The sequence below is a fragment of the Littorina saxatilis genome, linkage group LG11 (assembly GCF_037325665.1).
Source record: "Littorina saxatilis isolate snail1 linkage group LG11, US_GU_Lsax_2.0, whole genome shotgun sequence".
In the NCBI taxonomy this organism is placed as follows: domain Eukaryota; kingdom Metazoa; phylum Mollusca; class Gastropoda; order Littorinimorpha; family Littorinidae; genus Littorina; species Littorina saxatilis.
The window spans coordinates 26,571,411-26,584,708 of NC_090255.1; the positions used below are offsets into that span (position 1 = coordinate 26,571,411).

Genomic DNA, 13,298 nt, shown 5'->3' on the forward strand with positions numbered 1-13,298 from the left:
GCGAAGTGTTCGAACCTTCTAGGGGGGTCCGGAGCCTAGACACTTCCCCTAATACACCTTCCAAAAAGTCAATTTAAGAAGACAAATTTGGATCAGAACATGGACAATTGACCGATCTGGTGCAACCCGAGCCAACAAATTACCCAACTACTTTCTAAACCCGTCACTTAGAAGACAAAGGCCGGGGGCGTCCGGGTCCTACGGAATATTTTTTTTAATAAAAATTAAGGAAAATGGAGCAATCTGGTGCAATCTGAGCAATAACTTTTTCTTTATTTTCAAATGTATTTATTTTTTTATTTTTTTTTTTTAGGCTAAGGGGGGGGGAGGAGGGGGAGGGGGTCCGGAAACCCCCCCCCCCCCCCCCCCCCCTGGATCCGCCCCTGAATTACCAGAAGACAGCAACACGAATACATGAACACGAACTAGTTTCGACATCATTACGCTCGTTAATAAAAAATCAAACAATCTTATCTTATCTCATCTGTCCTCTTCAGACTTCTGTCCCATTTGTTGTCTTTTTGTAATTCTCTTATTCCTCTACATTTATTTACCGAAGATGACCTCTATGTTGAACATCAAAAAACAAGAAAGGTAAGTTGTTGGAACGTTTGTTATTGACAAAACAATACGTTACAGTCACAAACATATCGACCCAACGGACTTTTCAGTGCACATACAAACAATTAGTAACAAGAACTTAGCTTGATTGAATTTTCGGCTGGTTGCTGGTAAGCCACAAGCAAATGAATGTGGAATGTTTCAAACTTTATGCTGAAAGTTTCAGTGTGTATGTTTTTGTGTGTGTGAGGCCAACCATGAAATTGAGTTCAGAATGTGAATCAGCTTTGATATTTGATTTCAGGCAAGCAAAGTTTTGGATCCTTTAATTACGACGCACCCAGTTTCGGTGGTTCCTTTGGCGGCTCCTACAAACCCAAGAGTACCGGTAAGAATTATAGACTCACAGTGGTTAAGGCCTGGCGCTCACCTGTGTAACTTCAGCAGGACAGACGACGCACTGCAGATTATCCCAGCCCGCTACACGTTGCGTGAAAGGAAAACAGGCCAAGTACTCGTCATAATCCCTATCGCGGCATCAATAATCTGCAGTGCGTCGTCTGTGCCGCTGACTCTGCGCAGGCATATTCTGCCCAAATGAATTGTAGACTCACAGTGGTAAGTACGGCTGTTCCTAGCTTGTGTTTTAGTGTGAGTGAAAAACAGCCCAGCAGAGAGAATAGTTTGGCTACCAACAGCTGCAGCCAGCACACTGTTAAGCTCGCTTGCCTGTTAAACCCAACTGCTTCCGCGCTATACTGGGAGATTGGGCTTCTCAGTGCATAGCACCGAGTGAGCTACTGATAATGATAAGCCTCAATTGCAAATAATATTTCTAGACGCCAAGTCATAATAAAAGACTGAAGGAGATAATTTGTTTGTTTGTTTGTTTGCATGTACATGTCATCCTTTGGGAATTGTTTCAAGGGAAGTAACAGACAGTGTTCAAGCGTGCAAATGAAAATACTGGACTGCTAATGATAATACTCGTGAGTACTGACATGCACTAGCATCACAAACGGACAAGGACGCAATGTTTATGTAAATGTAAATTACAGGCATGTTGATATTTGTTAAACGGAAGCGAAAACCTTCCTCTTCGCACTCTTCTTCTTCCGTAGAGGACTGGGTTCTTGCGAACATCTCAGAGTCCTTAACCAACAAGTTTATGTTTGAAACTGTACAATCGTTTATTGGTGAATCTGGTCGTTATTGTGAAACAGATTCAGTGCGCATATTCATGTCAACAACCTATCAACCCTTATTTTGTGCGCACCATCCAATTATGTCATTGTCGAACTACTGCTTATCAGTGCCGCCGGATTGCAGTTTATGACTTACTATGTAAATTCTCTCTTGTATGCGCTAGGAATGACAGTGGTGGCGTATCAACATTCACACAAGCGAAACACTGTCTACAGCATTATTAACATTCAAAACATGTACCAATTAATGTTTTTCTCCTTGACCTAACACCTCGCTGAAAACAAACACTCTCAACTTTGGGATATACAAGATACTGTCTTCTGTTTTACAGGTCGCCAACACAGCACTCTAACCAGCTACCCCAAGTTCCCCAAGTCGAAGGATGACGAGCATTCCTCCTCCGTTCACACCTACCCGAAATTCCCCAAGACATCCAAGTCGGAGGACGGCAACTACCCGAAATTCCCCAAGCTATACCAGGAAAAGCCGAGCACGTTCGACTCGTACGACAAGTCGTCTCCCTTCGAGAGCTCTCCTTTCAGCTCCATTGGTTACCCTCAGAAGCAGAGCTACGAGCTGCCCAAGTTTGGCTTTGGATACAACGACAAGAAGAAGAAAAAATCAAGCAGCGAGTATGACGGACATTCCATGGAAGAGTACGGTGACGGTGAAGATCACGATCCCATGTACGGTAAAGATGGGGGATTCTTTTTGAAGAAGAAAAAGTAACGGCACTAGAATTTAGCTACAAGCAAGGATAGTAAATTAGGACACAGTGCTTGCAACTGTTGATAATAAGAGGGTAAGATAGATATGGTGACGATGAAGATCACGACACCGTGTACAGTAGAGATCAGCGGGAGGGGGGGGGGGGGATGTCTTTTTTTTTAGAAAAACATATGTAACACTATTGTGATTTATGGAAAGACGTTTTGAGTTAGACAAAAGACTTATAATGCAAGAAGGGTAATACAGGTATGGTAGCAATGAAGAGCATGACTTGTACGGTAGAGATGTAGGTCTCTTTTTGAAAAAAAAATAACGGAGTTGTAATTTAATTATAGGTAGTGGTAGAGTAAGGCATTTTGAGTAAGGCTTAAGACTCTTAATACAAGAAGAGTAAGAGATACATGGTAAAGATGGAGATTGTGAAACAATTTTCTGTAGAGACAGAGGGTTTTGTTGGAAAGAGACAAAGGAACGGTGTCTTAATTTGGATAGCGTAGTACATTGTGATTTGGTTACAATATCTTTGATGCGATATTGGTAGATAGGCGTTCAGTGCACAAGACTGTTACTGCTTTCAAGGGCAAGACATTGTGTGAAATGCAGGTTTTAATATATTCGGCGCACAGCACTTTTCATGCAATGAGATATTTCGTTAAAGACAAGTTCTTGGATTTTCTGTGTACGGGACATTTGATATAAAAGGGTAAGTTATTTTGAACAAGGCTGTTCGATGCAGTTGATCGATAATTAACAGCTGACTGCTAATTTCTTTTTTTTTTTTTTAATGTAAGTACGCCAGAAAAATACTGGCGACAGATATGTGTCTACAAATGTGGTGCTAAACCAGTTAAAGTCCGTCTGGTGTCAGTTAACACAATACAAAAACACGGTCCATATTTGTGCACGAATCTTAGAACTTTCAACGGTTTCAACCTATTTTCTTGATGACGATAGCGTCTTGACAAACAAAGCAATTATGGCGGCACGATTTGTAAAAGATACACTCTCGATGGGTTGCATTTATCGTTCTATTCAGAAAAAAAACCCCGTACTTTTCAATTAGGTCCATGGGAGAGAAATGCGCTTGTCTAGCGTAACAAGGGAAGTAACTTTTGACATTGCTATTGTAGCATTGTTAGCTCCCTTGCTTTGCCTGAATTTGTGTTCAATTTAGCTCTGCCGTTACAAGAAAGCCCAGAATTAAGCCTTAAGTGTCAATCGCTCGTATTAAAAAAAAAAATAACACATCAACTCCTTTCTTTTTTCTTTTGAACAAGATAACAATGACAATGCCGTCTCTTGTTCCTGTTCTTCTTTCTTTTGTTCAAAATCCATGAGTTTTGGTTGTTAATGCTTTTTGAAAAAAAACATCGCATAACATACTTTAACAATCGTTTTCTTCAAAGACAGATCGGACAAAAGACACAAGAAAAGGATGAAATAAATAAAGACTAACACAAAGAAGACAAACTGGAAGGAATAAAAGAAAGACTAAGCATTGTAATGTTAGCTCACCCTGAGCACATTATAACAATTGTGCAAAGAAATGTTGGTTTTTTTTCTTCTTTTTTTAAATTTTCCATTTGAAAGAATTAGTCTCGCAGCTAGCCGGCCAGACTGCGGCCATCGTCAATAAATTAAAACAAATTGTTTGTTGCTAATAGCATTGTTGTTTTTGTTGATATTTTGAATTATTTTGTTATTACTATTACTATTACAAATATTACCTTTTTAAAAATTATGTTTGATCATTGTTATCAAGATTGTAATTATTATCATTTGTTTTGCTTTTGAATCGTTTTGGGGGGGATTGTTGGATTTAACTGTCTACTCTCGCATGTTTTTCTTTTCCCTACGCATTTCAAATGTCAGGGCTATAGACATTGTAATCCATTTGGTGCAGTTATCTGAAATCATTCTCTTACTCTCCGTCTATCTGTCTGCCTTTTTGCTTGTCTGTATCTTTATAATTATTTTCGCGTTTTCATCAGAATATTTGTTATCTACCAAGTCTATCTTTGTGAATAAGTTTTTGCAATTTTATTTCCAATCTTTCCAAATTGCAAAGCATCGTGTAAAGATGATCACCATGACTTCTGTTTTTTATATATATTTTTTTTATATAATGCTCTCCAATTCTTGAAATTCAGTAAATGGTAGTTAAGTGATCTCTGAGACAAGTACGTGTTATTTTTTTAATGTGTTTTCCCCCTTCTTTTCTTGAAATATTTCATTTTTATGTATGTTGTGTAAACATGCTTGAGAGGCATGAATACTTTTGCTATTGGGCTCTTGTCTAAATCGATGGACTTTTTTTTGTGGAGTTCAAGTAAAGGTGACATTTTTTTTACTTGGCTGTCACGAGGCTATATGAGTGTGCGTGTTCGGTGTTGGGGTAAGTGTTCCGTGTGTGTGTGTATGTGTGTGTGTGTGTGTGTGTGTGTGTGTGTGTGTGTATGTATGTGTGTGTAAGTGTGAGTGTTAGTGTGAGTGTGTGTGTGTGTGTGTGTGTGTGTGTGTTAGTGTGTGTGTGTGTGTGTGTGTGTGTTTGTGTGTATGTGTGTTTGTGTGTGCGTGCGTGCGTACATGCGTGCGTACGCGTGTGTGTGTGTGTGTGTGTGTGCTTGCGTGCGTACATGCGTGCGTGCGTGTGTGTGTGTGTGTGTGTGCTGACGTTTTGTTTTCGCTTTGCGCATTCTTTAATTTGCAACTGTACACTGGATGCACGTCCATTATTCGCAGAAACAACAATGTTAGCAACACCAGGGCCAAAAATCAAGAACAATTATTAACACATGCATAAATCAAAATACAAAGTAAGACAGTCAGTTAGTTTGTTAGAAACTTGCAAACAAGTCGAGATTACAAAATAGGAGCACAGGAAATACAAGCAGACCGTGAACTAAGAAAGAAAACGGACACGAAAAGAGGAAGATGAAGAAGACTGATGAGGAGAAAAAAAACACTCAAGAAAAATCAAATCAAAAGAGTTCGCAAGATTGCAAGATCGCGAGATCCTCTCTGTTTATTAAGATCATTGTTTGCAATTTCTCCTCTCCTATTGACAGGGAGGGGAAGAGGATTAGTGGGTGGGGGGGGGGGGGGTGTGAAGGTTTGGGGTGTAGGGTAGGCTTTCAGTCTCGATCGTCAGTTGACACGCAAAGCACTTAAAATCCGGGTTTTTTCTTTTTGGAGGGGGGGGGGGGGGGGGGTGGCGGCAGCATGCAGGGACGATGTCATTCTGCCATGGATCTGACTTTAAAGATATCGTCCTCCTATTTTAAATCATATTTAAAGTAAATGAACGAGACACACGTCGGACTCACAGTCATGAAGAAAAGATGGACACTTAACGTTTGTTGTTGGCTTCATTTTGCTCCTTCGTGGTTTGAAGGAAGAGTAATTTTGCCAAGTAAATGATCCATAAACTTACCAGTTTTGTTAATTATTGTTCTAATTCTTGAGTTTGAAACGCTAGGAGTCTCTCTGTCTCAGATTTCACACAACATTCGCATGGGCTTATACGCGGGATCAGAACGTTCTCTAATTTTGATCAGGGTCCCCAACGGACGCTAACAGCCGCTGACCCCACACCTTTCATTTGATAATTAATTGTAAGGGGTCCTTGGACCCTCTTTTTTAAAATTTATTTTTTTAATTTGCCAAGCACATCATGTGGGGCGTTTAATAAATACCACTGATTGTTACAATATTCCTTATAAACTGTTATGTGTTTGAGCTACAATGGACATTAACATTTTCATGTACAATACCTCTTTTATTTTTTACTTAATTCGTTAAATCTCTTTTAAATGTGTATGAGTTGTTGGAATATGTGTTGGTGAGACATATGTATGCGTATAGCCATCAAACAAAAGATATAATGGCTAACATTTTCATAAAATATGTTTGTCTGACATCTAAACATAATAACATCACATACACCGGTACACTTAAAAAAAATCTATATATAGGCCTACTGTTATCTTATAACATCCTGATCGTAATGAATTTTGGACCCCCTCAGTGGGACTAAACAGGGTCCGAAGAGAACGAGCTTCATATTCTTGCTTTTGGATGGCACATTCCTCGTCAACACATAACCCCTAGTAGCGCTAATGTCAAAGTGATGTCGACGTTTTGAAATTCTGAAACATTATGGTCATATCGATATCGATAAGTCTGTAAATCTGCGTCGGTACACATCTGACAGAGCATTTTCTGAAAACAATACTACCCAATATTGACGGACTGTGTGATGGTATCTTCTGCTATGGTCTGTTGAGACAGTGATATCAAAATCGAGACAGGAGGTCGAGATTTTGATATCACTGTCGAAACAGACCAATAGCAGAAGATATCATCACACAGTCAGTCAATGTTAGATATATTGCTAATTCTCTGGACATACTGTAAAGAAATTACAAAAGTATTTGTCTCAGTTTTGGCTGTTCCATATCCCTCCCTCTGATTATTATTTCTTTTTGTTCACTCTTTTCTTGTACTTTTCAGTATTTAAAAATGTCTTTTCTTTCAAAAAGTCTTTAGTCACTTGCTCAACTAAATTCTGGGATCATTACATTTTCATATATATTTGTTTTTTTTAAAATTTAGGTGTTTTTGTTTTTGAAGTGGGGAAGCAATAAAGAGGTCGTCGATATCAAAACTGATATCGACGGAAATGTCGTCGATATCACTTTTACAATGAGCTCAGTTTTTCCCAATTAACCAATGGAAATCCACGTAACATATGAAATAGCAATATTGATGGATATGTAGTGCGTCCCGGGACCCGCTCTTTTCAGTTTTAGTGCTTCATGGGACCCCCTCCAGTCATCTCTCGTTCATTTCTTCGGCTTCTAATGCGTATATGACGCAGGGACGCACTGTTTTGGGAGCCCTTTTCCATAATTTCAAAACAATTACAACCTGGTTGAATTAATTCTGTGCAGATTGGTCTTTTTTCCTGGGTTAGGATATCCTACCTGAAAGAAGTGTCAAACGCGTGATTAATCAGCAAACAATTCCTACTCTGCACTTGTGCAGTTATCAACCAGGTTGTGGTTTTGGGGTATGCGTTCATGTTTGGACGCACAGTTTGGAAGCCCGTTTCAATGATTTCAAAACAACTGAAACCTTGCTGAATTTCTGTGCAGATTAGACATATTTTTCTGGGATAGGTTTCTTCCTGAAAGAAGTGTCAAACGCGAGATTAATCAGCACACAATTCCTACTCTGCATGCGTTCATGTTTGGACGCACAGTTTGGGAGCCCTTTTCCATAATTTCAAAACAATTACAACCCGGTTGAGTTCTGTGCAGATTGGACTTTTTTTTCTCTTGGGTTATGTACCTTCGTGAAACAAGTGTCAACACGCGTAATTAAATCAGCAAACTCTGCACAGGTATCAAACCAGATTGTAGTATTTTGGTATGCGTTCAGGTTGAAGGATGCTTTTATCCCTTGTATAATGATTAAGCCTTGGCAGATCTGTGACCTTATACACGGGTGTTTATACAGGAAGGAAACCATCTTTAAATGACCTCGTGAGTAGAACCCTTCTTTCAATATTTTTAAATTCTCTTTTTAATGTCACAGTGTTTTACGTCGAAGCGATTCAGTTCCCCATCTTGGCCATGCAGACTTTACGTGGGGACCAAAAACATAATTATCTCCTCTTAGACACAAACCAAAAACATAATTATCTCCTCTTAGACACAAACCAAAAACATAATTATCTCCTCTTAGACACAAACCAAAAACATAATTATCTCCTCTTAGACACAAACCAAAAACATAATTATCTCCTCTTAGACACAAACCAAAAACATAATTATCTCCTCTTAGACACAAACCAAAAACATAATTATCTCCTCTTAGACACAAACCAAAAACATAATTATCTCCTCTTAGACACAAACCAAAAACATAATTATCTCCTCTTAGACACAAACCAAAAACATAATTATCTCCTCTTAGACACAAACCAAAAACATAATTATCTCCTCTTAGACACAAACCAAAAACATAATTATCTCCTCTTAGACACAAACCAAAAACATAATTATCTCCTCTTAGACACAAACCAAAAACATAATTATCTCCTCTTAGACACAAACCAAAAACATAATTATCTCCTCTTAGACACAAACCAAAAACATAATTATCTCCTCTTAGACACAAACCAAAAACATAATTATCTCCTCTTAGACACAAACCAAAAACATAATTATCTCCTCTTAGACACAAACCAAAAACATAATTATCTCCTCTTAGACACAAACCAAAAACATAATTATCTCCTCTTAGACACAAACCAAAAACATAATTATCTCCCCTTAGACACAATTCAAAAATGAATAGCCTGTACAGTGGGACCTACTTTTTAAGACCTTCACAAATCTGAGAAAATCAAGTCTTAAAAAGGAGAGGGTCTTAAAAAGGAGGGGGTCTTGAAATGGAGGTCAATTTACAAAACTTATGAACAGAAAATCTGAAAACGCAAGGTCTTAAAATGGAGGAAGTCTTAAATTGGAGGGTCTTAAAAGGGGGGTTCCACTGTATCAGCGCTTTTTGTGCAGGGTGGGGGTATTTTGATGTATTATGTGAGGACGTTAAGGGCCCCCTAGTACTTTATGGTTGGCTACACCCTCGTTTGCAGAAGAAGGGAATTACCTTTAACTTTTCTGGTCTTCTTGCCAGATCAGAACGTCTTCTGAGAAGATGTCTCGGTGGGTCAGTGTGACCCCACTCTTCTTACATAAAAAATAACAACGCTGACATTTGACAATCGTATGCGCTTTCTGATTAAACAACAAGTCGCGTAATGCGAAAATACAGCATTTAGTCAAGCTGTCGAACTCACAGAATGAAACTGAACACACTGCAATTTTTCAGCAAGACCGTATACTCGTAGCATCGTCAGTCCACCGTTTGTGGCAAAGGCAGTGAAATTGACAAGAAGAGCGGGGTAGTAGTTGCGCTGAGAAGGATAGCACGCTTTTCTGTACCTCTCTTCGTTTTAACTTTCTGAGGGTGTTTTTAATCCAAACATATCATATCTATATGTTTTTGGAATCAGACTAAATGTTTCAGACCGGTAACTTCATTTCAACATTGCACTATACATTGGACGTTCTATGTGACAGGACAGCATGGTTTGCTGATTTTGTGTTAAACATTGGAGAGATCGTCTGCTAGAATCAGAGATAGGTCGCTTCAGATTGCAGCTTCTGGAAATGTGCAAGGTTTGTTGCCTGTTAAAGAACTGGATTTTACACGTAATGTATGTCATGTACAGTAAGCAACAACAAAAACACACACAAAGCAAATGGCATCGTCTGTCGACTGGTCACAGAAACAAACCTGGCGAGGTATGCGTGTACTTTATACACGTGGAAGAAACCGGAACCATGCGTCTTTGTTATTGACAATATGCTTTTGGATATTGAGAAAAATGGCCGACTTCCGTAAGCATTATGCTTTGATGATCGGAACAGACCATCCAATCACAGCCCCCGAATTCCCCCACGTGTTCATCAGAATAGCTATATAACTATATGCTGCCCAAAACTCGTCGACTGAGACACCGCTATCTCGGTATCATTCAAACAGGGAACCTAAAATGTATGACACGGATAGTTGTTCAGCTTTGAGCATACTATTAGTTCAAAAATAATATTTCCGGTCAAACATTGATTGAATGTAAAACAAAAGAGATAATATTTCGCAACAGTCTTTCTCGCTCTGTTCATACAGAATTTTCATAGAAATGACAACCCTTTTTATTTTTTTCTTGCACTACAATCGTCTGGACACAGTATTACACTTAAAAATCATAAGCCGTTTCCCTTTCATAAGGCCACGTAGGAGTTATTTTTATTGTGTCTTGTATCTGATTTTTTAAACTTTCTCGTCAGGCTGTAAGATCATCCTAGCAGCATCCCACGGGTATTCTGAAAGCACACAACATACAAGGCATGTTTGAATAGGTAAACGTCTGATAGGTTTGCACGGAAAAACCCCACTGTGATAGACTATAATGTTTGCGTTTGATTGCATATGACTAGCAACAAAGAAAGACTTGAGAAGAAATAAAACGAGAGAGAGAGAGAGAGAGAGAGAGAGAGAGAGAGAGAGAGAGAGAGAGAGAGAGAGAGAGACACACACACACACACACACACACACATACACACACGCCCCCCCACACACACACAATAACACACACACATACAAATACACGCACACACACACACACACACACACACACACACACACACACACACACACACACACATGCATATATAAATACACATACACAGACATACACACACACGCACACACAAACACACACACACTCACACAAACACACACACGCGCACACACTTACACACACACACACACATACACACACACACTTACACACACACACACTTACACATACACACACACACACACACACACACACATACGCACAAAATACACACAGACAAACAGACAGACCGACAGACAGACAGGCAGACGGATAGACAGATAGATAGACAGACAGACAGACAGACAGACACACACACACACACACACACACACACACACACACACACACACACACACACACACACCTTTTAAGACAATTTAACCACTCTGGCTTTAGCTACAATATTTGAGACAGATATTTCAGACCGATGTAAATCTTTCCCACGATCCACACTACTCATTTTAACACTTGCAGCTTGGCTTTTACACAATTTGTTTCAATCTCGCCCCATCTCCTTACACCTCCCAGCTCTCTGTCCTATTCTTTGCCACCCCCTCCCCCTTCTCCCTTCTTCTGGATTCACGCTCCTTATAACTCCATGGATGATGTTTGTGGATGGCAGTAATCAAAACGTCAAGAACATAGTTCAAAGCGCTAACAGTTATGTCATTTCGACAACATTGCAGAACTTCTTCACGGCTAGGAAAAAGGTGACGTCAAGCCCTGAAATAACATCGGAATTTGCCTGTAACATTTCTGCCAAACCCTCCCCTTTTATTCTCAAAAAAAGATGACACTCAGCCTGTTTGGGCAGATGCTAAAACACGATATGGAGAAGGCTATATGTCTTATATTTTTAGTTCTGGCTGTCACAAACAGACGGTTGAGAGAGCAATGTTTTCTTTCATGTTTTTTCTCATATGTGACCATCCACCACGGAATGAGTTGCATGTCACCTTTGCATGATTGTTATATTTTTTTTTTACATTTCTTATAGAACTGTTAATGCTCTATCCAGTTGTGTAAACCGTTTTAGAAAAGAGCGAAAACTGTTCGAGTTATAAGCCTGTGACTAAGGTGTCCCTCACACTGATACCTGACACCCCCGGACCTGTGTATTTGGCCTAGTGACATCCGACTCATTCTGTGATGGAGGGTCACATTACCCGCTATTACGAGTTAGTCGTGTGACAGAGAGTTTTCTTGCACACGAGACTGTAGATGTCTCACGACGACGTAGCCGAAGTGAGACAGCAGCAGTCGAGTGTGCAAGAAAACTCTCTGTCACACGACTAACTCGTAATAGCGATTATGTCTCACAGCATAGGCATAGAAAGACAGAAATGAGTTTTGGTGGACGAAATAACAGGCACAAAACAAGACTGAAAAACACAATTGCCCTTTTACACATACCCTACACACGCATGCGCGCAGGAACATGCCCCTAATGGTTTAACCGTGAGGGCGTAACACACCACTTATCATCGGTGGGACCCAGTTTTGCCTTTGTGCCCCGGCGTTCAAAAACTAGGGCTGTTTAACTCATGAAGTTGTCTCCATCAGTCAGGCTCAGGTGTCGGAAGAGAGACCGCCTGGAATCAAACCACACGTCTTCCTTCAACATGAGAAGAAGAAAGTCAAGAAACGAGATGCAAATGGCATCCGCTGTCACCTCCAGTAGCCCTGGGTCATGGTGTTGGGCGGGTCAGCCTATATATAGTCATCAGATTATCTAAACACTTTCATGACTGGGCAAAACTGATCGTTTAACTTTGATAATGCAATAATGGGACCAGCGCTTAATGAAGCAAAACTTCCGCCTCCGTGTCGCTAAACAATCAAACCAATAGGACAAGTGCCCAGGCCCCGGCTTGACATATCTCGCAAGATGTTGTTCTCAGTTCCTTGCTGGACTTTATACGCACCTTATTCTTCAAGAGTGGCATAACTGTTTGACGAAATACCAATCGATTTAATGGAAAAATGAGGTCATCATAGTGCCGCCTCAACTTTTCTTAAAAGCCAGATATGTAATCGTTATGGAAAAATGAAACAAACATGTGGGGATCTCATTTGGAAGAATGCACATGTAAAGTTTTACAAACATCTGTTTGCTAGTTTTCCTGGAATTGCTACACACACACACACACACACACACACACACACACACACACACACCCACACACACACAAACACACACACACACACACACACGCAGACAGACATACAGACAGACAGACACAGACACACAAACACACACACACACACACACACACACGCAGACAGACAGACAGACAGACACAGACACACACACACACACACACACACACACACACGCAGACAGACAGACAGACAGACACAGACACACACACACACACATGCACACACACACACACACACACACACGCAGACAGACAGACAGACAGACACAGACACACACACAAACACACACACACACACACACACGCAGACAGACAGACAGACAGACACAGACAGAAACACAGACACACACAGACACACACAGACACACACAGACACACACACAGAC

The 13,298-nt window shown here is 40.1% G+C and overlaps 1 protein-coding gene across 2 annotated transcripts in view; it reads left to right on the forward strand.

Moving 5' to 3' along the window:
- Nucleotides 1-4,865, forward strand: part of LOC138980134 (uncharacterized) — a 29,233-nt gene extending 24,368 nt beyond the window's left edge. For both annotated transcript variants that reach the window (XM_070352964.1, XM_070352965.1), the window contains exons 8-9: nucleotides 866-949; nucleotides 2,099-4,865. In XM_070352964.1, coding sequence (XP_070209065.1) covers nucleotides 866-949; nucleotides 2,099-2,496 — 482 coding nt within the window. In that variant the 3' untranslated portion in view covers nucleotides 2,497-4,865. The remainder of the gene's footprint in view (nucleotides 1-865; nucleotides 950-2,098) is intronic.
- The last annotated feature ends 8,433 nt before the right edge of the window (nucleotides 4,866-13,298 follow it).